The sequence below is a fragment of the Pararge aegeria genome, chromosome 13 (assembly GCF_905163445.1).
Source record: "Pararge aegeria chromosome 13, ilParAegt1.1, whole genome shotgun sequence".
Lineage (NCBI taxonomy): Eukaryota > Metazoa > Arthropoda > Insecta > Lepidoptera > Nymphalidae > Pararge > Pararge aegeria.
Window position 1 is genome coordinate 17,193,378 of NC_053192.1, and position 24,941 is coordinate 17,218,318.

General features: G+C 39.8%; 1 protein-coding gene across 1 annotated transcript in view; it reads left to right on the forward strand.

The window, feature by feature from the left end:
- The window catches only part of LOC120628565 (unconventional myosin ID), a 50,252-nt gene that overhangs the window by 19,311 nt on the left and 6,000 nt on the right, over nt 1-24,941 (forward strand). The window contains exons 2-13 of the mRNA XM_039896994.1: nt 9,809-9,989; nt 11,230-11,351; nt 12,991-13,210; nt 14,307-14,504; nt 15,646-15,885; nt 16,603-16,753; nt 17,616-17,773; nt 18,858-18,979; nt 19,714-19,864; nt 21,266-21,412; nt 22,586-22,812; nt 24,230-24,379. Of these exons, the coding sequence (XP_039752928.1) occupies nt 9,809-9,989; nt 11,230-11,351; nt 12,991-13,210; nt 14,307-14,504; nt 15,646-15,885; nt 16,603-16,753; nt 17,616-17,773; nt 18,858-18,979; nt 19,714-19,864; nt 21,266-21,412; nt 22,586-22,812; nt 24,230-24,379 (2,067 nt within the window). The remainder of the gene's footprint in view (nt 1-9,808; nt 9,990-11,229; nt 11,352-12,990; nt 13,211-14,306; nt 14,505-15,645; nt 15,886-16,602; nt 16,754-17,615; nt 17,774-18,857; nt 18,980-19,713; nt 19,865-21,265; nt 21,413-22,585; nt 22,813-24,229; nt 24,380-24,941) is intronic.

Genomic DNA, 24,941 nt, shown 5'->3' on the forward strand with positions numbered 1-24,941 from the left:
TCACGCGCACACATTTTAATCCGATTTTATGTTACTTTTTCTTCACGTTTCTCACGACTTTTACCGAGCTTTTACCTAATCCATTCAGCCGAAAGTGAAATTGCATTGTGCTGTAATTTAAATTTTGCATTTAAACAATGCTGTGTTATCCAAATTGCTGTACTTTTCCTTTTATCGCCTCGGTTTAAGTAAATGCTGTAAAATGTGTTATGAATTTGCGTTTTATTATTTTAAGCGCAGATTATACATACCTTGTTGGCTTTGTTGCTAGCATAGGCTAGCACGTAATTAGATTCTTGGTTCGATTCCCAGGACAGGTTAATAAACTGTTAGGTATTTGACTTTTCAGCCAAGATATTTTCATTATCAGCCCGAGTTTGGCAATTGCTGTTTCAGACCATCGTGCCCCGAAGATTTAAACTGTCTTTCCGTGAGTCCGAGTCCGAGTTTCCGAGTAAGTTGTGGATCCTTCATTGGTTTATGTGATATAAAATTACGGCATTACTTTTATGTGTAATAGTACTGTTTGTTTCCCTTGAAAAGCTAATAAATAAATAAGTAACTGCTTAGGGTATATAAGCGGCGATAGCCTAGTGGTACTTGTTCCTTGTATCTAGTGGTAGCCTGCTGGTGGTGGTATTTCGACATCGCGGGGGCCGAGTTCGAATCCCAGCACGCACATTTAACTCTTCTAAGTTATGTGTGTTTTTCAGCAATTAAAAATATCACCCGCTTCAACGGTGAAGAAAACCTGTATGCCTAAGAGTTCTACATAATGTTCTCAAAGGTGTGTGTAGTCCACCAATCCGCACTGGGCCAGCGTGGTGGACTACGGCCTTAACCTCATTATAAGAGACCCGTGCCCTGTAGTGGGCCGGTAATGGCTGGATGCGTGTATGTATTGTACTCAACAAATACTCACAATAAATAAATAAATTGACTTCATCATCACTTCCTTTAAGCCGGGCATGAGAACTACAAGAGTGCACATTATCTCGTCTATCTCTATAGATAAAATGCGATTGATCGGTAGAGATAAGTATCTCGGGCCGCGCATGCTAGCCCTACAGGTGTGAACCGACACTATGTCTTGCTTAAGCGGGAGCTGAGTTTGCTTTAACGACCGCGTATGATATGTCCTAACGCCCTATGTGTATGACCTTCATCGTCGGCTGTGAAAGCGTGTCAACGCATGGACGCACGTGCAGCGCCTAAACAGGAGCCCTCGAGGACGTCTGGCCCTTGCAATGTCAGTGCGAGCCTTATCTGAGGTCAGTGGCTTGCACTTCATACATGCACAAAAGCAGTGCCTACCCACATTATTTTATATAGCTCGTATTGGAGGGGAATTTTTCAATTTTATGCTATATATCTGCTTTATGCATACCCTGGCCGAAGACCCTGTGCACGCCACTGTCTGAGGTCAGACTTACACTGGTGCTTGCGAGCCAGTTTAGCGATTCTGGACAAATAAGTAAAATGGTATCATCTGCTTGCAGTGTCAGATTAACAGCTTTTAACTAAATGTAACATATTAAAGTAGTACGGTAGAAGATAGCTGCGTATGTGTAAGGTACTGAAAAAAAAAACTAGTTTTTAAATGTTCGTCTGTCGGTCCGTTTGTTTTGGTTCATATCGGAAAGGGCTAGACAGGACTTGACAGGACTTTCTCAGGCAGAATTAGGATGTAACTTAGGCTTCTTTGTGTTAATCTATACCTAGTCATGGTTATTAAAATTTTGAAAGTTCGCTTTGGTATCCGCAAGTGTTAATGTAACATTTACCCCTAAAAGGGGTTAAACGGGGGAGATCATCGACGACCACAGTAAATATGAATGTATCCACTGTGATTGTACTAAGGGAAGCTTGCCGGTGTTCTACTGGAGAAGTATATTTTAATGAGTGCTTATATATTTAAGAGCTAATTGATCTTTCTCCTTCACCATTTTATGGGGTGTTGTGTGTTTGTCACCATGTTTTCATCCCTATGTCATCAACATCTCCCACTAGCTACATCTAACCACTAAGCCATCGAGGGAATCAATCAATTAATACAAACATAAAAAAAAAAAAAAAAATTAAATACAATAAATACGTAAGTGTGTTTGTTTGTCATTCCTTTACACCCCAAATAATCAACCAATCTACTCGATTTTTGGCATAGAGTAAGTTGGAAGACAACATAGGCAATAAGTAATAAGTAACAAGTAGTAATAGTTACAAACAACACACATGCAGCGAAATAATATTTAAACAAACATTGGTATGCTAAGGCGGTCTTATTGCTAAAGCATTCTCTTCGAAACAACCCTTGGGGAAAGTAAATCATATATGTATAATGTATATATATAAAACGTGTAACGGAATTACGAAATACTGTAGAAGGGTGCATAAGTATATTTCATAAGGAATCATCCTGTAAAAATATTAAATCAAAATAGTACATTTAATTTTTCTATAAAAACTAATTCAAAACATTCTCAGTGTTTTTATTTATGACAACCCTATTGAAAATAAAAGATCGACACGTGCATAGTACCCACGATACACGACGCGTACCTAATAAAGTGACAGGAGCCACTTGATTCTATTTTTGAATTTGATATTAGGGCTGTATCTGATTCCTTTCAGTAAAAACTATGGCAATGGTTTGATGAAAAACTATTAGCTTTTCGGTTTCACTGATAAGTCTCAGAAACAATAAATAACCATAAAACGTAAGCTTTCAGAAAAATCCTGTTATAACGTTAAGGATTACTTAAACGATAAAAAAGCTTGGGTGTGAATTGCTGTAACTTAAAAGCGAAATATAAATTTACTGTGAGATGGTGATAACAAATTTACCCGGCTAAGTTTCTTGTGGGCTCGTCTTAGACCGGGGCGTGTTTGGAACCATCGTAGCTTTAGGTTAAAGTTGGCGAACGAAGTTATCACCACCCCCTTACAATTATGTAAACATATTATATGTATGAACGCTTTATAAGTGCCTGTGATAGGCCTACATGAATAAAGAAGTTTTGAATTTGAATTTTCAATACCTCTAAAGCCGCTGAAGTATTATTTCGGCTTTCATTCACACGTTGTATATTCAAATTATTTTTGTTATAATATATAAAAACTGTAATATAGATTAATTAATAGGCTTCTCTTTATCCCAGGAATACGAACGGTTATTTGTAAAAAAATACCGTAATAAACGCGGACGATGAACGCGGGCGACAGCTAGTATAAAAATAATTGCAATGGAATTATCTAGGTACCTAAATAATGTATCTATTGATGAAGTCATATGCAGTGTATATACGCGGTAGGTACAACGGATCGTGACTCATCAAGAAGGTAGGCAAGTAAAATGGACTCGCAAAGATAACATTACTATCATTATCCATATTTATCAGCAATACTCTGTATTAACGTTTATCACCTGTGGATTGCTCTTTATCTGTTAGTTGATAAACACTTGGGTGTCCTAACAATATTGTTTACCTGGTTTTTACTTAATAGAATATCTACATATACTTCAAAAGTAGGTCTAGGTTAGATTAACCCTGGTCATCTGTATTTTGAGCCTTAACGGTAAATAATTGATCAAGCACAGAATTAAGAACATACAGAAACCGCGTACACGACTACTACTTTAAGCATCAAAAACCACTCAGCACGGCTAGCATGGGCAGTAGACAATTATATACCCGGGGAAAGGATAAAAATTTATCTTCTTCCACAGATTTATCAACTCTCAGAGCACTGGCGCAAGTGGAAATAATATTCAAATAATATAATGTGTAATAATAAACGGCGGTAAACTTCTCCTATTCCATGTTCCCGTTTAGCAGGTAGACACGTTAATTATATCCCCTGTCAGGGGACACAATCGGGGGATATAATTTTTGTCTCCTGCATGTGCTACCTCTGCAGTAGGTGATAGAGTTTTTTTTTATTCCACTACAAGTTAGCCCTTGACTGCAATCTCACCTGGTGGTAAGGGAGTATTCAGTGTAAGATGGTAGAGGGCTATCTTGTTAGGGAGTATAGTAGTCATACCCCTAATCGGTTTCCACGCGACATCGCACCGGAAAGCTAAATCGCTTAGCGGCACGTCTTTGTCGGTAGGGTGGTAACTAGCCACGGCCAAACCAGACCAGAGTAGAGAAAATTCAGAAATTATATATTCCAAAATAACCCCTGCCGGGAATCGAACCTGAGACCTCCTACTTAAATTCACAGCGCTCACATAACATTACGGAACTGTATCGAAATATAAATCAGAACAAACTCACATTATTTTACGGCCGAGTGGCGCAGTGGGCAGCGACCCTGCTTTCTGAATCCAAGGCCGTGGGTTCGATTCCCACAACTGGAAAATGTTTGTGTGATGAGCATAAATGTTCTTCAGTGTCTGGGTGTTTATATGTATTTTATAAATATTTTTGTATATTATTCATTAAAATATTCATCAGTCATCTTAGTACTCATAACACAAGCTACGCTTACTTTGGGGCTAGATGGCGAAGTGTGCATTGTCGTAGTATATCTGTATCTACATCTATTAAAATAGGTATCTACATTGCACCCTTGTGAATCTGGGGCGGGTCGCTAGGATATAAAAAAAAAAATTAGGCTCACGGGAGGGAAAGGATTTCCAATGTCGTTATGCAACTAACGCCTGGTTTTACTAACGAAAGACAAGGCAATGAGCTTATTAGCGCTAAGTAAGTAACGCCCAATCCAAGATGATTCCTGGGCATAAAGTAACCTTTCTCCAATCGATTTTCACTAGGTAACTCATAACTTGTTTATGGGTCTTGCAACAAGGTGTGGTATTTTTGTTTGTATTATCATATTTTTATTATTTGTATACATTTAAGATTATAAAAATAACTAATTTATATTCTTTTCATCTGTCAAGTGTTACTTTAAAGGTCCCCTAAACTTTAAGATCCGCCGAATCGGTGTCGTAACTTTAGACGTCGCCTAACGTCGACATCACATAATAGTTTGCGAAACTTTATTTTTCTCTCTAGGAATCACCTAAATCACTGGGCATCCGATAAATGCGATTCCTAGGCGTAATAAAAACGAGCATATAAGTATGTATCTGCTTTTTGGAACTATAAAATACACAACAACAATAAACACATCGCCATCTAGCCCCAAATAAGCGTTGCTTGTGTTATGGGTACTAAGATGATTGATGAATATTGTTATGAATAATATACATAAATACTTTATATATATAAACACCTAGACACTAAAAAACATTCATGCAAACCCCTTCCACTTAAAAACTCAGAAAGCAGTGTCGCTGCAAACTGCGCCAATCGGCCGTCAAACTATACGACACTATCGTCAGGTGAGATCGCAGTCAAACGCTAACCTGTCATCCGGTAAAAAGTCGAAGCTTGTTTACAATATAATTCTAATTTCAATAATGAATTCAGTTAGCATAAATGTGTGATTCACTGCGGTGAATAGTTGTTATTTATCTGTTCTATGATTCACCAAACGCGAGGCGACTCTTTAGCCTCTATGACCACACACTTGTGTCACAACATGAAGGCTTTGACGCAGCGAGGGTGCGGCGTGTTGAGTGTTGACCAAACTGAACAGATCTTTAGCTATATTTTTTTTTTTTTTTACTTTGAGTTTGTACTGACATAGCTGAGTGAGTTGCGAGGCTGAAGTGGTAATGGGCGGTGTACATAGCTCGGAGAGTCGATGGACGTTGGGGCCTTAAGGTGCTGGAAAGGCGACTTAGGCTTAGAAAAATTAAGAAACTATATATTCCCAAATTGCGGGGAAAATTAAGAAATTATATATTCCCAAATTGCGCGGAAAATTAAGAAATTATATATTCCCAAATTGCCCCTGCAGGGAATCGAACCCGGAACCTCCTGCTTAAATTCACAGCACTCACCGTTGCGCAAGGGAGGTCGTCAAAAAAACTATTTAAGCTAAACTCTTAATGGAACTTAAATTAGAGAATTAGAGATATTAATATAAATGAAAATGAAATTACAAAACTCGTTGTGAGGCCAATCCGAATTTCCGCTCAGATTTGTAAATGAATTACGGAGGAATTTCGGCCCACGGAATTACTCTGACATTCGCTATATTTGGCTCAGCCTTGTTTGTATGTGTGTAACATTGTCCCGAGGAACATTAGATCGCGTATTACTTTATATTGAGGACTAAATAACAAATGTGTGTGATTTAATGTTATATATCTTATATATATATTTCCATTTTATATTTTTGAGTAAGTGAAGAAAGTGCCTCGGAAAGCACGTTATGATCGTATATTGAATTCTTTATAAAGTCTGAAAACATTTATTGTAGTAGAATGGTGGGTTTTAAGCTATAATTCCCTCTAAATCCTTACCATATTAGGTCTCAAATCTCGTACTAGTGGTCATTAAGTGTTAATAATATTTTTTTTGCTACAAATGTGGGTAACACAATAAGTTGTTTTACAATAATTAAAATACACTCCTACACAATACTATATACTGTCAACGACAGTGTGCAAATCTTTTCTGATTCTAAGGAATAGGATTCAAACTCATACGAAATAAGAAAAATAAAATATAAAAAATTAAATGAATTAAGGAAATAATAATTATAATCAAAGATTTCTAGTCAAATTTTAGATCAAATAGTCATTTAAATATTCGTTAATACTTTAGTAAGTTTTATCGTTAAGTATTTTGAAAATAACTTTCCTGAAGGTTCTTGAGCGGCAATTTTTTATGGCAGTCTGGCAGTTAATTATATAAAGTTATAGCCATGCAATGTTTTTAAAAAAAATCTAGATTGATGCTTCAATGGAACCTTAGTTAAAAGTTACCTATATATATTTATCCTTATTACTCAACCTCGTGTTTAAGCTTACAAAAACAGATCTTTAATGTATTTAGCCTCTGTCCGCCGCCGCCGGTTGGTCTTGAACTAAAAACCGGCTCCTGCCGGAGGCGCGTGGGCAATGCGGTGACGTCACCCGCAGCTTTTGAACTTGACAATCGATCTCGAAGTCGGAGAGCTGGTGGCAAATTAGCCCGCACGAATCCATTTTCTTCCACGTTCCTTACTAACCTTATTCTTATATAATTGTGTTTCCTGCACCTTAATTTTTATAGATATTTTAGATAAGCGAACTAAACGTTAACATTACTTTCCATAGGCGGTAATGCAGTCAAATGCAATTCTATCTTGATTCATTCACGCTGCTCGCTCGCACGCTTGATTTTTTAGAAGCTGCTCGTCAAAGCATGTATTTGTTTGAAAAACTAAGCACGATGTTCCTTTCAAGGTTTTTGGATAAAATTGAAATTGTATTAGATTTACGATACTACATGATTTCTCGCTCGCTCGCTCAGGTAATAAAACTGGAACGTCATAAAGGACTATCGTAACTATCTTATCGTCTATCGTTACTGTGTTTCGATATTTGGAAACGACTACAAGTGCGTGCGTGCAATTACATACTAAGGCTACAAAAATATCATTTTTTAAAATTCCCATTAGCTCTTAGATTATCTGGGCTTTAGGTATCTGCAGTTCCTTTACATAGTATTTATTTCTTTAATCATAAAGGTGATAATCCAGAAGCATTTGTTATATAGTATGCACAAAATTGTATCATTGAGTTTGTTTATACTTGATATGGTAATGAATACGTGAAGTTATGACGGCCTAGTTCACGATATGATAATTTATAGGCTGCTTATCGAGGAAAGGAAAATGGATGTTAGCAATTTACTTTCGTTTGAAAATGCGAAGTCTATGATTTTAGTCCTAGTACTATCAGTGGCGTGCACTGGGTTTCTTACCAGGGTTGGTTGTATGCAATAGGAAAACTGCATAAAATGGAAAAAATCCTCCTCCTATACGAGCTACATTTCAATTTTAGGGTATGCAGTACTTTTGTGCATGTATGAAGTGCACGCCACTGAGTACTATTCAGGCTAGCACGGGCGGGAGATAAAAATTATATCCCCCGATTATTAATACACATATATTATTCCACTTGTGTGCCAGTGCTCTGAGAGTTGATAAAGCAGTCAGAGAAGATAAATTTTATATCCCTTCCCCGGGTATATAATTGTCTCCTGCCCATGCTAGCCGTGCTGTGGTATTGTCAATTTTAATAAAATCTTTATATTGGACGTGGTCCATAGCATTATGGAGAACTCTCACTCTTACATTTCCACTAGCAGAGAAATTCCATTTCCTAGCGTGCATACTGGGTTTCGTACGCGGCCTCTCGAAAGTGAAGTCGAATATCAATAATCGGATACCAAGCGGCATCTTACTGTAACGCTAAATCGCTTGGCGGCACGCCCTTTCCTGTAGGTACCAGGGTTGCCATTGCTAAAGCCTCCCACATCAGATCAGACCAAAAAAAACTAACCTAAATTGCCCGTGCCAGTCTATCTTTCTGTATAAGTTTAAACTTGAACCCTCAATACTAAGAAAAAGGATTTTTACACATGAACAGACGGACAAGCAAATACACTTTACATTTGCAATGACATACACTCTTTTCATTTTTTTTATGTTTCTCGCGTGTCAAAATAAATAACCTTGAGGCCGTTGACCCGGTGCCGATGTTGCATGTCAGCGCACAATCACCATAACAGCATAAATCATAACAAAAGCGTGGACACACGATCGCTATCTATTTTAGCTAGTAGGAATCATAATCATAATATATTAAAAAAACTCACGACTACAACTTCCAACCTTCAACTTCCGCATCACCTTGCAGTGGCCCATAATCATAAATTATATCATCATCACCCCATAAGCTCACTATAAGGCACGGGTCTCTTCTAAGAGTTAGAAGTGATTAGGCCGTACTCAAGTGCGGGATGGTAGACTTCACACGCCTTTGGAGCATTATTGAGCATGCATATTCTCAGGCATGCAGGGTTCCTAGTGATGTTTTCCTTGATCGCTAGAACGCATACTCCATAAGCAACATAACTCCGAAGAGTAAGAGGTGCGTCCCGGATTCAACACGGTCCTCCCGAAAGTGAGACAGAAGTCCTAAACACCATATCTATATAGACACTATATTCAAGGTTTTCACAGTTTCTTAAAAACATATATATGAATGCAAATAGATGACCACAGACACGACATGCCAGCTGTTGTCCGCAGGATGTCATCATTGCGGCATCAGGTCGAGGTTAAGTGAATTCAAAAACACTCACCAAACAAACAACCAAAGGACGACCGACTGGCGCAGTAGGCAGCGACCCTGCTTTCTGAGTCCTTGGCCGTGGGTTCGATTCCCACAACTGGAAAATGTTTGTGTGAGGAGCATGAATGTTTTTCAGTGTCTGGGTGTTTATATATATATTATAAGTATTTATGTATATTATTCATAAAAATATTCATCAGTCATCTCAGTACCCATAACACAAGCTACGCTTACTTTGGGGCTAGATGGCGGTGTGTGTATTGTCGCAGTGTATATAACCTTAAAATTGACAAAACAAGTAAAATAATAAATAAGTTGAATAAGGTACCTCAAACAGCTGTACAAATCTATAAAAGTAATTTAGATTCCCGCGTAATGCGTAGCTCGAATGTTAAAAACCTTTAATTCCTCGTGCTCCATACGTCCATTGCGTAATTTCCAAAACAAACTGCAATGACAATTTGACATATCGATATTTTCATAATTGCCATCTCTGGAATCATCATCACAAAATATACTGATGCAGATGACAAGTCAAATAAAAGTGCCCTGTCCCTGGGACCCTGAATATTGGGTTGATCATAACCATTTTCTTTGTTTCAGATTCCAACACAACAAAATCTACACATACATAGGTGAGGTGCTGGTGTCCGTGAACCCGTATAAGAACCTCGACATCTATGGCCAGCAGCACATGGCGCAGTACCGCGGGCGGGAGATGTTTGAGGTGCCCCCACACGTGTATGCTGTAGCAGACGCCTGCCAGAGGGTGCTGAGACAGCAGGTAACCCTTTATCTAGACTTTTTTTTTTAAAGTTATAATTGACTGACCAAACAGATGGCCCACCAGAGTAACCCTAATAACGCCCTGTGTCCGCCATCCTTAGGCGGCTATAAATACTCTGCAAATAACTAAGCTAAGCTTCATGAAGATAAAATTAGGTTTCCCGTAATCCTAAATGTAATCTTAGTTTAGTATTCCTATCTACTAAAATCAAACTCGGTGTTCACCCGAAGCTCCCAAATTTAGCTTATTTCTCGACTTGTTGATCTATTTCGTTAATTCGATCTTCTACATATCTGATTTTTGATTTCTGCACATAGAAATTCACCAGGTATCGCTCGCTGATTCAGCTGAGCTTTCTGATTAGATCCATAAAGTTACTAGTAATGACCAGTCGCACTGAAACATTTTTGCGAGCAAAGAGTTCCTCTATTGAAAGTCGCGTCACGATCAAACACTTCATCTTTATGAAATGTCCTACTGCTGATCGCAGTCCCATCTCTCATCTCACAACGAGGGGGCACATGAACCACGCTTATTTTGTACCTTTACGAAAAGTCCTTGTTCTTGGAGTTATTCTTTTCGCATTCATTGTAAATGTTGTACGGTATCTTTTGAACCCGTGTCATAACATTCGTTCGTTGTCATAATATAATGATCACTGTAGAGTGCAAGCGATTACCACCCATTGTGTGTCGTTGACGCGTGCCCATTGTTGGCCCGGCCACATCTTTGTGCGTGGAAACATAAATATGGAGTAAATTATCTACGGTCCAGACCACACGCACTTTGTTTTAATATGTTTGACTTATTACAGCTAAGTTTAGCTATTAGGCTATTAGGCTTTTACTGCTACTTACAGAACTGCGCCATTCATGCTTCAAATATTTCTGTATGTAGCAAACAACCTCCATGTTAATGTAACGCAACTTAAGAAGTTAAAGTTTTATCCGGCGGAATAGAAATTACTCCATATATTAAAACGACACCGAAAAGCGTTAGATAGTTTGCCGAAATTTTTGTTTATCATATTCATTCTTTATTCTTCTATCATTGCGATCAGCCATACAGCCATTGATCAGGCCTCAGCTGTCATCGTCCAACGTCTTCCGCAACTTATGGCCATCGTGCTAGTTGATTGACCACCATTCAGCTACTTGTTCGTTGTTTCCACCCTGTTCTTTAGAAGAGGAACTACTCATACATCCACTGTAAAGTGTAATATTATATGTTGTTACAGGGCAGAGACACATGCGTCCTTATATCGGGCGAGTCGGGGTCGGGCAAGACGGAAGCCTCGAAGTTCATCATGAAGTATATCGCTGCCAACACCATGCAAGTTCATAGGGATTACATCGACAGGTAAATCCATATTTTTTTCATTTGTAATAGATTAGTGTCGTCTATAGCTTTAGAACTGAGTCATAGCGCATTGGGTAGGAGCTCGACTTCACTTTTGGGGGCCCGAGTTCGAATCTCAGTACGCACCCCTAACTTTTCTAGGTTATGTGCGTTTTAAGTAATTTAAAAATATAACTTGCTTCAACGGCGAAGGAAACCATTGTGAGGAAACTTCCATGCCTGAGTGTTCTTAAAGATGTGTGGAGTCCACCAATCCGCAATGGGCCAGTGTGGTGGACAACGGCCTTAGACCTCGTCTTTTTAACCTCTTCTCATTGTGGGAGGAGACCCGTGCTGTTTAGTGGGCCTGTATTGGGTTGATGTAATGAGGATGATTTTTAAGCTGACTGTGAATTGGCCACTGAATTTTTTATTGAAAATTTTAGTTAGGCTTTGAATTGTTTGATGGTCCGATATTCGGTTTTGTAACATGTTCCCTGAATAACTTTAAACTGTGAAATTAAAAAGTAAAGGAAGTCCTAAAATGAAACAGATTGACTGTCTTAAAGAAGATATGCTAGGAATGGAGTGACGGGTAATTGAAGTGAGTGGAAGAAATGCATACCTTGTTTACCCTACATAAACCAAGTGGTTTTTTGGGTCATGATTTCCTGCTTTACTATGTTCACATGTTTTGGTCCACATATAACTATTTGTTGCTTATATACCTCGAACATGTTATGCCTAGATCTTGTAATGCTGTAAAACAAATCGTTCGAGTTACAAGTAGGATCGTGGTGCCGCGGTTGCGTACGTTTAGCCTTGCTAACAGATAATCTAAATGTTTACTTGTAATCGTAATCGGTGCACGTTCTCAATCTATTTGTGTTACTCTCGCGTATTACGTTAAACTCTTGTAAAACTATTTTACACTATTGACCCTTATTACCGCGAAGCAGCATTTCGGCAATGCTGTGTTCCGGTCTGATGGGCGTCGTTGCCGGTGTAATTACAGGCACATGATGTTTAGTACATAGGCCTCAAGTGCATCTTGATTGGTGGCACGTTGCAGGACGTGTTCGAAGCAATGCGAAGTGTAACTCTGTTTATAGGTAATCGTTTCCCACTTACCGTCAGGTGGGTCATTTGCTTGGTCAAGTAGGAAATTTGTGTGCTCGCCGAAATTGCTGAAAAAATCTCTTCTAGAGGAAAACTAAACCATTTTCCGTAATTGTCAACATTTTATATGGCCAGGCCAAAAATACAGGAGCGCAGAGGATTTTCCTCGTATACGGATGGTCCTTGTATAGTAAACTTATACAATCTTGTTTTAAAATTTTACTGTGCTGTCATTTTATAGAGGCTCTTAGTTTTTAAGCTTTTAGACCGCCCAAATATCTGGGGAAGATTAATGTTTGTTAGATTGCAAGATGTCGATGTTGGAAAAGAGGAGCTGCTGAGTTTCTCGCCGGCTTCTTCTCGGTAGAATCTGCCCTCCGAACCCGTGGTAGAATCAACACGTACATACAGACTTGATGTTGTTTTATGGTAAAAGTGCTTCGGGCGTCCACTAAAATTCGACTTTTCTTCGATATGCTTGAATAACTTAAAGTAAAATTTTGATAGGTACCCAAAATTTTTAATAATTTTCTTTCTCCAGAGTAAAAAACGTCCTCATCCAATCGAACTCGATCCTCGAGACGTTCGGCAACGCCAAGACCAATCGGAACGACAATTCATCCCGGTTCGGCAAATACATGGATATCCACTTCGACTACAAGGGCGACCCCATGGGCGGCCACATCAGCAATTACCTGCTTGAGAAGAGCCGCGTTGTCAGCTTGCAGCCTGGGGAGAGGAACTTCCATTCCTTCTATCAGGTATGACGATGGAAACCAATCTCTTCACATTTTCTATTCATTTAAACCTAGCGGTGAGGACTACGGCTTCACTTTCGGTTGGCCGAGTTCATAGGGGCCCAGCACGTACCTTTATATTTTGAATGTATGTATTATACTTATGCGTATTCAATGTGACGTCTATTTTACTAAGAAGCTCGCGTGTTTCTGTGTCTACCACCTATAAGCAGGCCTTTTTTTAATCATTTATATTTAAATCGTGGCTACCTATCTATCTACTATTATTTTACGTGGTTTATAAGTTGTCATAATTTTAGTTGATACGCACATACATACATGAGTCAATACTCACAAACTTGCGCATTTATAATATTAGTAGGATGGTACGCATCGTTGATCGTTGATCGTTGTCCCATATGCCTTTCGACTTGCTGTCATTTATGAAGAGTTATGTCCCTTATCTACAACATCAGTAACATCAGATACATCAGTAAAATGTATCATAACAATGTTAGGTTATGAGTTGTAAAGGATACGCATAATGACGCTTACAAGTGTAGTTAGCAGGCCCTACTCTATAACAACAATCACAGCTCACGCACTCTTGTTTATACACAAGCTGGACGACGAGTGTTTTGACACAATTTCAAAGCATTATTAACCTCGTTGTGACCACCCCTTCTATTTCGACGGTTGTCGTACGAGACGAATACTGATATATTACCGAGAACAATAAGCAGTGTCATCTGCTACAATAGCTACCATCTACTGCGATCATCAACCCAGCGTGGTGATTTTGGGCAAACCCTTGGGAGAAGCTTTTAATCTAGTATTGGACTGTGGCTTATGATGAATGTGTCACTGCTGTCTCACAGGCCAGTGTTTATTCATAATTTTGGTTCTAAATTTTTTTTCTCTGCATCAAATTATTTTATAAAATCCCTGTCATAAATGTTTAGATGAAGGAATATGATTTCTTAATTGCTTTGTGTCGGCCGTATTACCTTTCTGTGTTGTCAGTTGTCACAAATACACAAGAAAGCACAACAAGGAAGACGCAAAATCTTACCCTGTCATAATTTGAGTGCAATAAATATATATTTTTTTTTGGTTTCAGCTTCTTAGCACAAACAACGCACACACCAAAAAGTTTGGTTTAAGTTCGAGCTCAGTTTACAAGATATTAGGGAACGAGCGCACCACAGCACAGGACTCTAAGCTCTACAGCCTTACGAATAGCGCCTTCAATGCTCTGGGATTCACATCCTCTGTTGTCGACGATATATGGAGTATAGTTGCTGGAGTCATATTGTTGGTAAGTCTGGTAACATTTAATTGAATCACACTCAATTAAATAATAATTCGCGACGTAATTCGTGGGTGAGTTGGTATTATGAAAATAATCTATTGATCTTTTAAATTACGACCATCCTCTACCGAGTAAAAATAATCAAGCAAATCGGTCAAAAAAGTCGGAATAATTGGTATACATAAAACAAAGTACGTAACTCTAGCCGATTTCGGAAACTGGTGAATGTTATTTTAAATATACCGATATAAGTTGCCATGGCAACAAGATATTGGCATTAGCTGAGCCGCTTCCGCTGGCTCGCTCGTTTGTTTCATTAAATATTGTCAGTTTAATCCCCATTCCGAAAATGCGTTAAGAAGTTTCGGATCACAAAACTGTTATTAGGGTTAATTGATGAAAAATCTTCGTTCGTCGACTTAGAAGTGATCCAGCCTCGACCCGGTGGATAACCTTAAACACATTAGAGTAAGCTAATTAAAGACCGCAATGGTGTACGTTAGAGGTTAAACGGAGTATGTAAATCGTCTGAAATCAGTCTGTTTCTACCTGAATAAAAGTAGTAGCAGACACAATTTAAAATAACTTGTCTTGATTTCAATTTTATTTAAAGTGTGTTGTACGGGAGCTATGGTATTGCGCTCGACCGTAACAATAGGAGGATATTCCTCCGAGCGCGTGATCGTGTTTGGGAACCGAAGTCCAACCATTCATCTTTGGAAGTTGTATATATGGTCAATTTTAGTTAGCGCGATGCAAGATTTTTGTGACGCCATCTAGTTTGGTAATGTGGAGACCGCTACATGGTTACCATACTATAGGATACTAGCTGTTGTCGGCGTACCTCTTCCGCGTTTATTTTGTTTTGGTTTTGTACAAATCCCGTTGGCGTAGTTTACTGATTTCTGGTGGTGGTACTGATTCTGCTGTAAATATAACCCTTGATTTACTAAATTGAGAGATTTAAAAATAGTAATATCCTTGTGAATATTGGCAACAGGATGAGAGATATCGACTCGTCAATTTTAGAGATTTGTACTCAACAAAATTGGGGCTATTATATTCCAGAAAATAGAAATTTTTCGTAGAGTCGATAACCTAAAGTTGATGACAAAGATAACTTATTTGTACTACTTCGTTTTCTTAGGGCGAACTCACATGCACGGAGTCAGCAGACGGCCACTTATCAATCGGCGGGCCGGTTAAAGAGTGCGTCACAGCCCTCGGCGTGACGCAAGAGGGCCTCAAGTCCGCCATGTCGGGCAGGATCCTGTCCGCGGGGGGTGACCTGGTCAGCAAGGAGCACACCCTGTCCGACGCGCACTACACGCGCCTGGCGCTGGCCAAGGCGGCTTATGACCGGCTCTTCACGTGGATTGTGCAACAGGTTCGTTTAATTCGACCCACATTTCTGTACCATATATTTAGTCACAGTTTATCCCTTTCCAGACATGTATAAGTATTTTAGTTCCTATTTTTACTACAAGAAACCGTTTCTGTCTAAGTTGAAAAATAAAATTCAAAATTCAAATTCATTTATTTCAAGTAGGCCTACTTTATAAGCACTTTTGAAACGTCAAGTATGTATGTTTGTGTGACTCTACCACCGGTTCGGAAAGCAGATTCTACCGAGAAGAGCCGGCAAGAAACTCAGTAGTTGCTCTCTAATTGAATTGAACCTTTGTTTTACCCTACAGCAAATTGATGAGTTGAGTTAAAAGTTAGCTTATTTTGACAAGAGTCAATTTATATCAGTGCCATATTCAATGTTCCTCCAGAGACAACCAATTTAGAGCCAACTTAGAGTAGTAGTAGAGCTTTTTGTGACAGAGCTCGTCTGCCATCACGCTTATTTCTGCCGCAAAGCAGCACTGTTGCAATGTGAACACAGGTTCCGGTCTGAAGGGCATGGTTGCCGGTATATTTACAGGCACTTGAGACTTCACACCTACGTCGCAGGTTGATGGACTTGGCATCCCTTCACAGTGTTGCTCTGTTTCTGGGCGATGGGTTTTCTTTTGTATTTGTTCCTAATAGAAGTCCAAATATTGTTTACTGCTTCTCCTCCTGTAATGCGATCACTAATACTGAACGGTATTTCCAGATCAACAAGGCGATAGAGTCCCCGCAGAACACCTACCGGAGTTCTTTGATAGGTGTGCTGGACATCTACGGCTTCGAAATATTCGACACAAATAGCTTCGAGCAGTTCTGCATCAATTACTGTAATGAGAAACTGCAACAACTTTTCATTGGTAAGGAATTCTCTGTCAGTTTTCGCAGATCGAGTCCGCTCTTTGAATATATTCTGCAAAAAGATCGGGCACCAAAATTACTTAGTATTTTTTTTAAAGTTCCTATTTGAACACAACAGTCGTTCGTTTTCGTCCGTGTTTTAAGTTTTTTTTTTTAAATATTTGAGGTATAGTTTTGCCTACGCTACTCTCCGTCTTTCCAGCTAACACTTTGCTAAAAATCAAGTCGATTGGTTGCATAGTTGGGACAACAAACAAGTATAAAAACACATATTCGTGTTAATAATGTTATTCGGTACTAGCGGATACCGCGAATTTGTTCGCGTATATTAAGGTTTTTGTTCCCCCAGGAACTCTCTTATTTTCCGGGATAACAAATAGCTTTTGTGCAATTTCAGACTACAATCTATCTCTAACCAATTTCAGCCAAATCGGTTCAATGTGATTGAGTAACAAACATAAATACTTTCGCCTTTATAATATTATAGCTTCTGCACACGTCTAAAGGTTCGCTCGTTAAAAATTTTTAATCTTACCACGGGAACTATTTGAGAGATCGGTATCAAAAGTACATGTCCTTTTCCATAGCATAGGTGACATGCATACCGAATTTCAAAACTATCTGCCCGCGTCTTAGCTGGTACATAATTTTCAATTTTTCCTCGGATACTACTTAGGGAATCGGGATAAAAGGTAGCCTATGACCTTTTTCATGTCAAAGGCTGCATGCATGCCAAATTTTGTCCAAATCCGTTCAGCCGTTTTTATTGAATAACAAACATCCACATTTTCACATTCATAATGTTAGTAGGAAGTAGGATATATATATAGTATCCAGTTAACGGTAATGGGCTGTTCTCAGAGCTGGTGCTGAAGCAAGAGCAAGAGGAGTACGCGCGCGAGGGCATCCAGTGGACGCCGGTGCAGTACTTCAACAACCGCGTCATCTGCGAGCTGGTGGACGCGCCGCACCAGGGCATCATCGCTATTATGGACGAGGCGTGCCTTAATCCTACCAAGGTATAGTACGAACTGCGACTTCGTCCGCGTTTCTTCTACTACGACAATACATACATCGCCATCTAGCCCCAAAGTAAGCGTAGCTTGTAGTATTGATACTAAGATGATTAATGAATATTTTTATGAATAATATACATATAAACACCCAGACACTAAAAGATTCATGTTCATCATACAAACATTTTCCAGTGGCGGGAATCGAACCCACGGCCTTAGACTCCGCACGTTCAAATTAGTATGGATAACTACTAAGACTTAAAATAACTTACATTCCGTTGAGGAACACTACAACCTCCCTCCTATAACTTCCCAAATCCCATGCCGGGGATCGAATCCGGGACCTCCTTCTTAAATTCACGGCGCTAACCGTGGCGCCAGGGAGGTCGTCAAAAATTGGGCTTGACGTCTGGTGACCCAAGAGCCGGCGCTTAATTAGCCCAACGGCTAAGTCTAGCAATTCAAAGGGGCAATAGCGCCAGCATTTTGGGTACCATGCCCATAAGTGAACAGTTAGACTTATATTTATTGTAAATATTAATTGTAGTTTGTAATTATTATTACTTATAACTATGGAGGGTAGAGGTAAGGAGAGTCATCTGTGTATATGAAAAAGTGTCGTCAAAATGTATTAAATTAGGATGGCGCCACATTTGCATCAGGGTAACTCTTAAAAGAAGCGCCAAATATAAATATTGTTAGAGTAGGCTTGAAAAATAAACAAGGAAGTATGGAGATACAAGGAAGTAAGGTTATATTTACCACAATATTTTGTACAACGTAAGTTGTTGAAATTCTCAATAATTAACTACTTTAGTCGATAATGACATTAAATTTTTTAACTCGGCATACTTCAATTCATCTACGATTGCTACATCCATACCATACCCTGTGCATCCACCAGCGCCATTGTGGAGAATTTTTGAACTGTTATTTAGCGCAACAACTGGACACTTTTTCAACTTGTCTCCCATATAAGATGACTCTCCTTACCTCTACCCTCCATACTTATAACTAAGAGTCTGGTTTTGAATAAAGAGTTTTCTAGTCGTTCGACAATACATCATTACAATCAATTCCCGTCCAGATATCGGACACGCAGCTACTGGAGGCAATGGACAAGCGACTGGGCGGCCACAAGCACTACTCGTCCCGCCAGCTGTCGCCCACCGACAAGAAACTCAAGCACGGGGTAGATTTCCGAATAACGTGAGTTGCCATTCTCATAATCAATCATTAAACTTCTAAAGCTTCGATACAGTTTCCATCACAACTTATATCTGTTGCCCGCATTCGCTTTGTCCGCGTTTATGACGTTTTTTTTGCAAATCCTGTTGGTTTCCCTAGGATACAAATTAGCCTATGCTATTATCCGTCCTTTCCACAAATCTAAAATCAACTATTATTTTAGGAACAAAAATAAAAGTGAGTACAATTGGTTCCATATGGGAACGGTAGAAATACCAATAGCGAGAAAGACGTGCCAATTTAGCCTCAAATGGCAGAGAGAGACAGACAGAGAGAGAGAGAGAGAGAGAGAGATGAGCCAATTAAGGGACTAGCACCAGAAATTAATAATCAATTCATTTCAGAATCATGAGATTGAAAATTAAATTTAGTATCCTTTTCCTACCCTCTCGGCATTGATATTAAAATTATTTTTTTGACCTTAAGTTTTGGGATTTTATCGATAGATTTTCTAATTAAACCTCGAGCTGTGTGCTATTTTTGGTTCGACAGTAAGAGTGAGATTGGCTGAATTAACAACGATTGTGACAGAGATGGAAGTTCGAGAAACGACAGTACTGTCATATTCAGATACCTCGTTCGCGTGGCCGCAAAATAAACTAAAAAACGAGCAAAACATTAAGAGACGCTACTAACCATTTCAACCTGATATGTGTTCTTCAGGAATTGTTCCAAGTTTGCATTTACATTTGCAGGCACTACGCGGGTGACGTCACGTACGCGGTGACCGGCTTCATGGACAAGAACAAAGATTCGCTGTGGCAGGACCTGAAGAGGTTACTGCACGCCTCGCGCAACGCCTCGCTGGCCGCCATGTGGCCCGAGGGCGGGGCTCATATACAAAAGGTATATGATCACGCCCGGAAGAGATCGTTGCGTAGCGATAAGGCTGCCAAATTGTACTTACTTCCTTAATTCCTATTGTATTTGCATATTTTCACCATGGTGTACACTAAAAGTGTATTCATTCATTTATGAATTCATACAATTTTCAAAAAAATAATACGTTTAGATGTATCTATTATATGTTTCGCCGAGGAACCGAGTACCGAGTTTTACTCTGTTTCATTGACCGGGTATTTGGTCGAGCTTTTTATGCAACTTCAATACGTCAGGAAGCAAGTATAGTACGTCTCTTGTATCTCCAGTATCGCTAGTATCTTTATGCAAGTTTAGAACGTCTCTTATGCAGTAAGTAAGTGTCTTTTATGCAAGTTTAGTACGTCTCGTATGCAGGAAGCAAGTGTTGTTTTTGCAAGTTTAGTACCACTCCTATGCTGGTCACAAGTATCTTTTGTGCAAGTTTAGTAGGTCTCGTGTAAAGGTCGCAAGTGTATTTTATGCAAGTTTAGTATGTCTCGTGTATAGGTCGCAAGTGTCTTTTATGCAAGTATAGTACGTTTCGTGTATAGGACGCAAGTGTCTTTAATTCAAGTTTAGAACGTCTCGTGTACAGGTCGCAAGTGTCGTTTATGCAAGTTTAGTTCGTTTCGTATATAGTAAGGAAGGGTCGTTTATGCAAGTTTAGCGCAGCTCGTGCGCAGGTCGCAAGTGTCTTTTATGTTAGTTTAGTTCGTTTCGTATGCTGGAAGCGAGTGTCGTTCATGCAAGTTTAGTACGTCTAGTGTAAAGGCCGTAAGTGTCGGTTATGTAAGTTTAGTAGGTTTTTTATATAGGAAGCAAGTGTCGTTTATACAAGTTTATTAAGTTTCGTTTATAGGTCGCAAGTGTCTTTTATGTAAGTTTATTATGTCTCGTTTACAGGAAGCCAGTGTCGTTTAAGCAAGTTTAGTTCGGCTCGTATGCAGGAAGCGAGTTTCGTTGCCGGTGGAATGAGTGCCCAGATTAATATATTATTTGCTGGTTTTTTTTTTGTATTCGTATGGTTTATTAGCGGCTACTTAATCGGTGTTTGTAATATTACTTTTGTATTAACTCTGAGCATTTATTAAAGTAAATGTACGAATAAACGTACGAATACAAACAATACGGATTAATAATAATAATAAATAAATAAATATACTACGACAGTACGCCATCTAGCCCCAACGTAAACTTAGCTAGTGTTATGTTACTAATGTGACTGGTGGATATTTTAATGAATAATGTACATAAATACTTATAATAGACGAAAAAACACCCAGACACTGAAAAACGTTTATGTTCATCACACAAACATTATCCAGCTGTGGGAATCGAACCCACAGGCTTGGACTCCTCGGTTCAAACGTTCCTTGTCCCGTGCAGACGTCGAAGCGGCCGGCGTCGGCGGCGACGCTGTTCCGCAACTCCATGGCGGCGCTGGTGGCGGGGCTGGGCAGCAAAGAGCCGTTCTACGTGCGCTGCGTCAAGCCCAACCCCATGCAGACGCCCGCGCACTGGGACGACCAGCTGGTGAGTGTGGCCAGCTGGCTCCGCGGCTTCCAAGCCCGCACTCGGAGTAATCGACCTACCTTACTACTGGTCGGCAACGTGCCGCCACAGGTCTGTCAACCCGAGCCATAGGTGTCAATAAACACGTGCCCGTAATTAAATCGACAACCACGTCCTCCATCGCTGTAATACTACTTGGCAGCAGCAATAAGTATAGCAAATTTTTCAGCTTTTCCTTAACGTGTGACGTCATTAGAACAAAAATTAACTCGTTGTGCAGTTTACTAGGCTACATAAAATTGGTTTGTTATTCAAGAGCAATTGTATATTGTTTTATAACAAATTACTGTATGAAATATTTGAGATGTCTCTCAATAAGTTCCAAGTTTATATAAAACGTACGCTTACCGAAACCATAAAAAACCTTAAACCATTAAAAAGCTCGGTATAAATTGCTCTTAAGAGCTGAATATTAATTAACTGTGAGATAGTGATAACAAAAAAAAGTTTACTGGCTAAATTTATTGTGGGCTCTTCTTAAACCAGGGCGTTCTTGGAACCCTCCTAGCTTTAGGTTTAAGTTGGCGAACGAATTTATCTCCATCCCCTTACGATAATGTAAGCATATATGTATGAACGCTTCGTAAGTGCCTGTGGTAGGCCTACATGAAAAAAAAAGTGTGTGTCAGCTCCGACGCACGACTGGAGTTTATTCCTTAAGTAAGATTGTCGGAACATACACAAAATGAGTTTATTTAGCTGAATAAAGATTAATACCATATGAAAGGGTTAAAAATCCTGTGCAATTTATTCACACACGGCGGAAGTTTAACGGGAGATTGAGGTAGATGTAGAGTATCAGAACTATTAGGATAAATGTAATGTTTATTATTTAGTTTCCATGGTAACTAGAATAGGAAAAAAAAATTATAATGTTATCTATCTCACTCTGTCCCTGTCTGTTAATTAAACGAAAGCGACGTTGTAGGTTTGCGCATCACAGTTGCCGGGCATGCAACGTCGCAAAGCGAAAACGTAACGAGGTAATTCATCAGTAGATTTTACTCCTCACATTTTTCTCATACCGGGCGCCTTATATATGAAAATCGATTCTTAAGGAGTAAACTCCAAAAGAAATTTAGAATTTTTCGAACGATGGCGCCAAATGGCGTTGCTGAAAGCCGTGCGGTGCAGGTGCGGCACCAGGTGGCGTACCTGGGGCTGGTGGAGAACGTGCGCGTGCGGCGCGCCGGCTTCGCGTCGCGCCAGCGCTACGACCGCTTCCTCAAGCGCTACAAGATGCTGTCGCAGTACACGTGGCCCAACTTCCGCGGCGCCTGCGACAAGGACGCCGTCATGGTGCTGTTACGCGACCTGCAACTCTCCGACGTCCAGTTCGGACACACCAAGCTGTTCATCCGGTGAGTGGACTGCAGTGAGAAAAAAAGAAACAAATTTTATATTTGCCCTTTTAATTGTATACAAAAATATAAAAAAAAAAAAAATCATGGGGACAAATAGTGTTCCGCCTCATCACGAAACCGCAGCTAGCTGCGGCGCTGGTTTTCAGGGGGACCCTGTGTGCTTAAAGACGTGTTTACGACTGCTTCATCAATACCAAAATCTTAAGTCTATAAAATAAAACACGGTACGACATATAAAATTTACAGACCTAAACCAAGAAGACTTACCACAAAGTCGGGCAGTGTCCACGATAACGCAAGATACGCCCTCTGTACAAACCACCGGAAATTGTTGATTTAAGAACTATTCATTTTTTTGTTGCCCCAACAAACGTGCTTTGAGTTTTGAGTGAGAAGGCTTCTTGCACTTCACTTAGGTTACTGAGTGAATGATTGTAGCTTCATATACTAACGTGAAGCTGTGATACCGCAGTGGGTAGGAGCTCGACTTCACTTTCGGGGGGTCGAGTTCGAATCCCAGCACGCACCTCCAACTTTTATGAGTTATGTTTTAAGTAATTAAAAATATCACTAGTTTCGAAGGTAAAGGAAAACATAAATTCAATTGAATTCGTTTATTTGCTGAATGGTTTAACAATGTTGGTAGATAAAATATGAATACAAACTTAGATGATATATATATAAATGTTCTTACACTGTATATCGTAAGAAAACCTGCATTCCTGAGAGTTCTACATAATGTTCTCAAAGGTATGTGGAGTCCACCAATCCGCACTTGTCCAGCGTGGTAGACTACGGCCTTTACCCCTCCTCCCAAAGTGAGGGTCGGTTATGGGTTGATATGATGATGATACTAGCATGTCGTCAAGGTCACGTGGGCACAGAATGAATGAAAGACAATTGTGAATGTTGATCACGAAGGACACCGTCATGGTGTTGCAGAGGTATCTGTAGCTCGCCGACGTGACGTGCAGTTCGGACAAAACAAGCTGTTCTGTGAGTTGTATTATGTGAGCTGTTGTGTTATGTGAGTCGACCGCAGTTATGAGGCTTTTTAAAGTCAAGGTCACATTGGAACGGTATGAATGGATGATTGCGAATAATAATCATGAAGGACGCTATCTTTGTGCTGCTGACAGAAATTGTAGCGGAATGCTCCCGTAAAGCTACCAACCGTCAAAAGTGGAGGAGACTCGCGCGGGCAGCGGTGCGATCCGATGAAGCCCAACTCCACGAAGTTCAACTTCGCTCGATCACGCTGCCAAGAGCAATGCAATCTCACCTGGGGTTTCATGATAATGCATTCTAAGATGGGAACGGGCCACTACTACGCGCTATCGGACGGTTTATTACTATCGAACTAGTGTCCATGTCGTGACCGCACACGGCACGCCCGCTGACCATGTGCCCGCAGGAGCGCGCGCACGGTGCACGGGCTGGAGGCGGCGCGCGCGGAGCTGCTGCCGTCCATCGTGGTGCTGCTGCAGAAGCTGTGGCGCGGCACGCTGGCGCGCATGCGCTACAGGAAGATGAGGGCGGCGCTCGTCATCTTCAACGCCTGGAAGTGAGTGCGACTTGTGCGGCTAGCATTCAAACGACTATCAGCTTAAACATGGCGAATGGGCAATGGGACAGTCATTACAAACATTTAAAATGTATTTATATGTAAAGAACTCTTTCCTCGAGTTCATATATCGTACCTTTTTTTAAAGTCACCAACGTTTTTTCAGTGAAGTTTTATTTTAAGAAGGAATGATTGGATTTTAAAGACCTGAAGTGAGGGCTTTAAATGTGGTTTCTCGTATTTTCACAGAAACGCAATTTCGTCTTTATTTCCACTACCCGTTGATGGGAGTAATAAAGTATAAACATTAATATATATATATATGTAACGTGAAACGATTGCCCGATTGATATTTTTATGAAATATTATTTTGATCCAAGAAACGAAATATAATAATAATCTCATTTTTAATTTGTGGTTCACTCCCAAACAAACACGGTTACATGCGCGTGACGTCATATGTGCGTAAACAAACATTACCGACAGCGTTCTTTCCACAATTACTTTATTTTTATTTAATTGAAACTGGAAAAGAATTAAAAGGTAATAAGAAATATTAAAA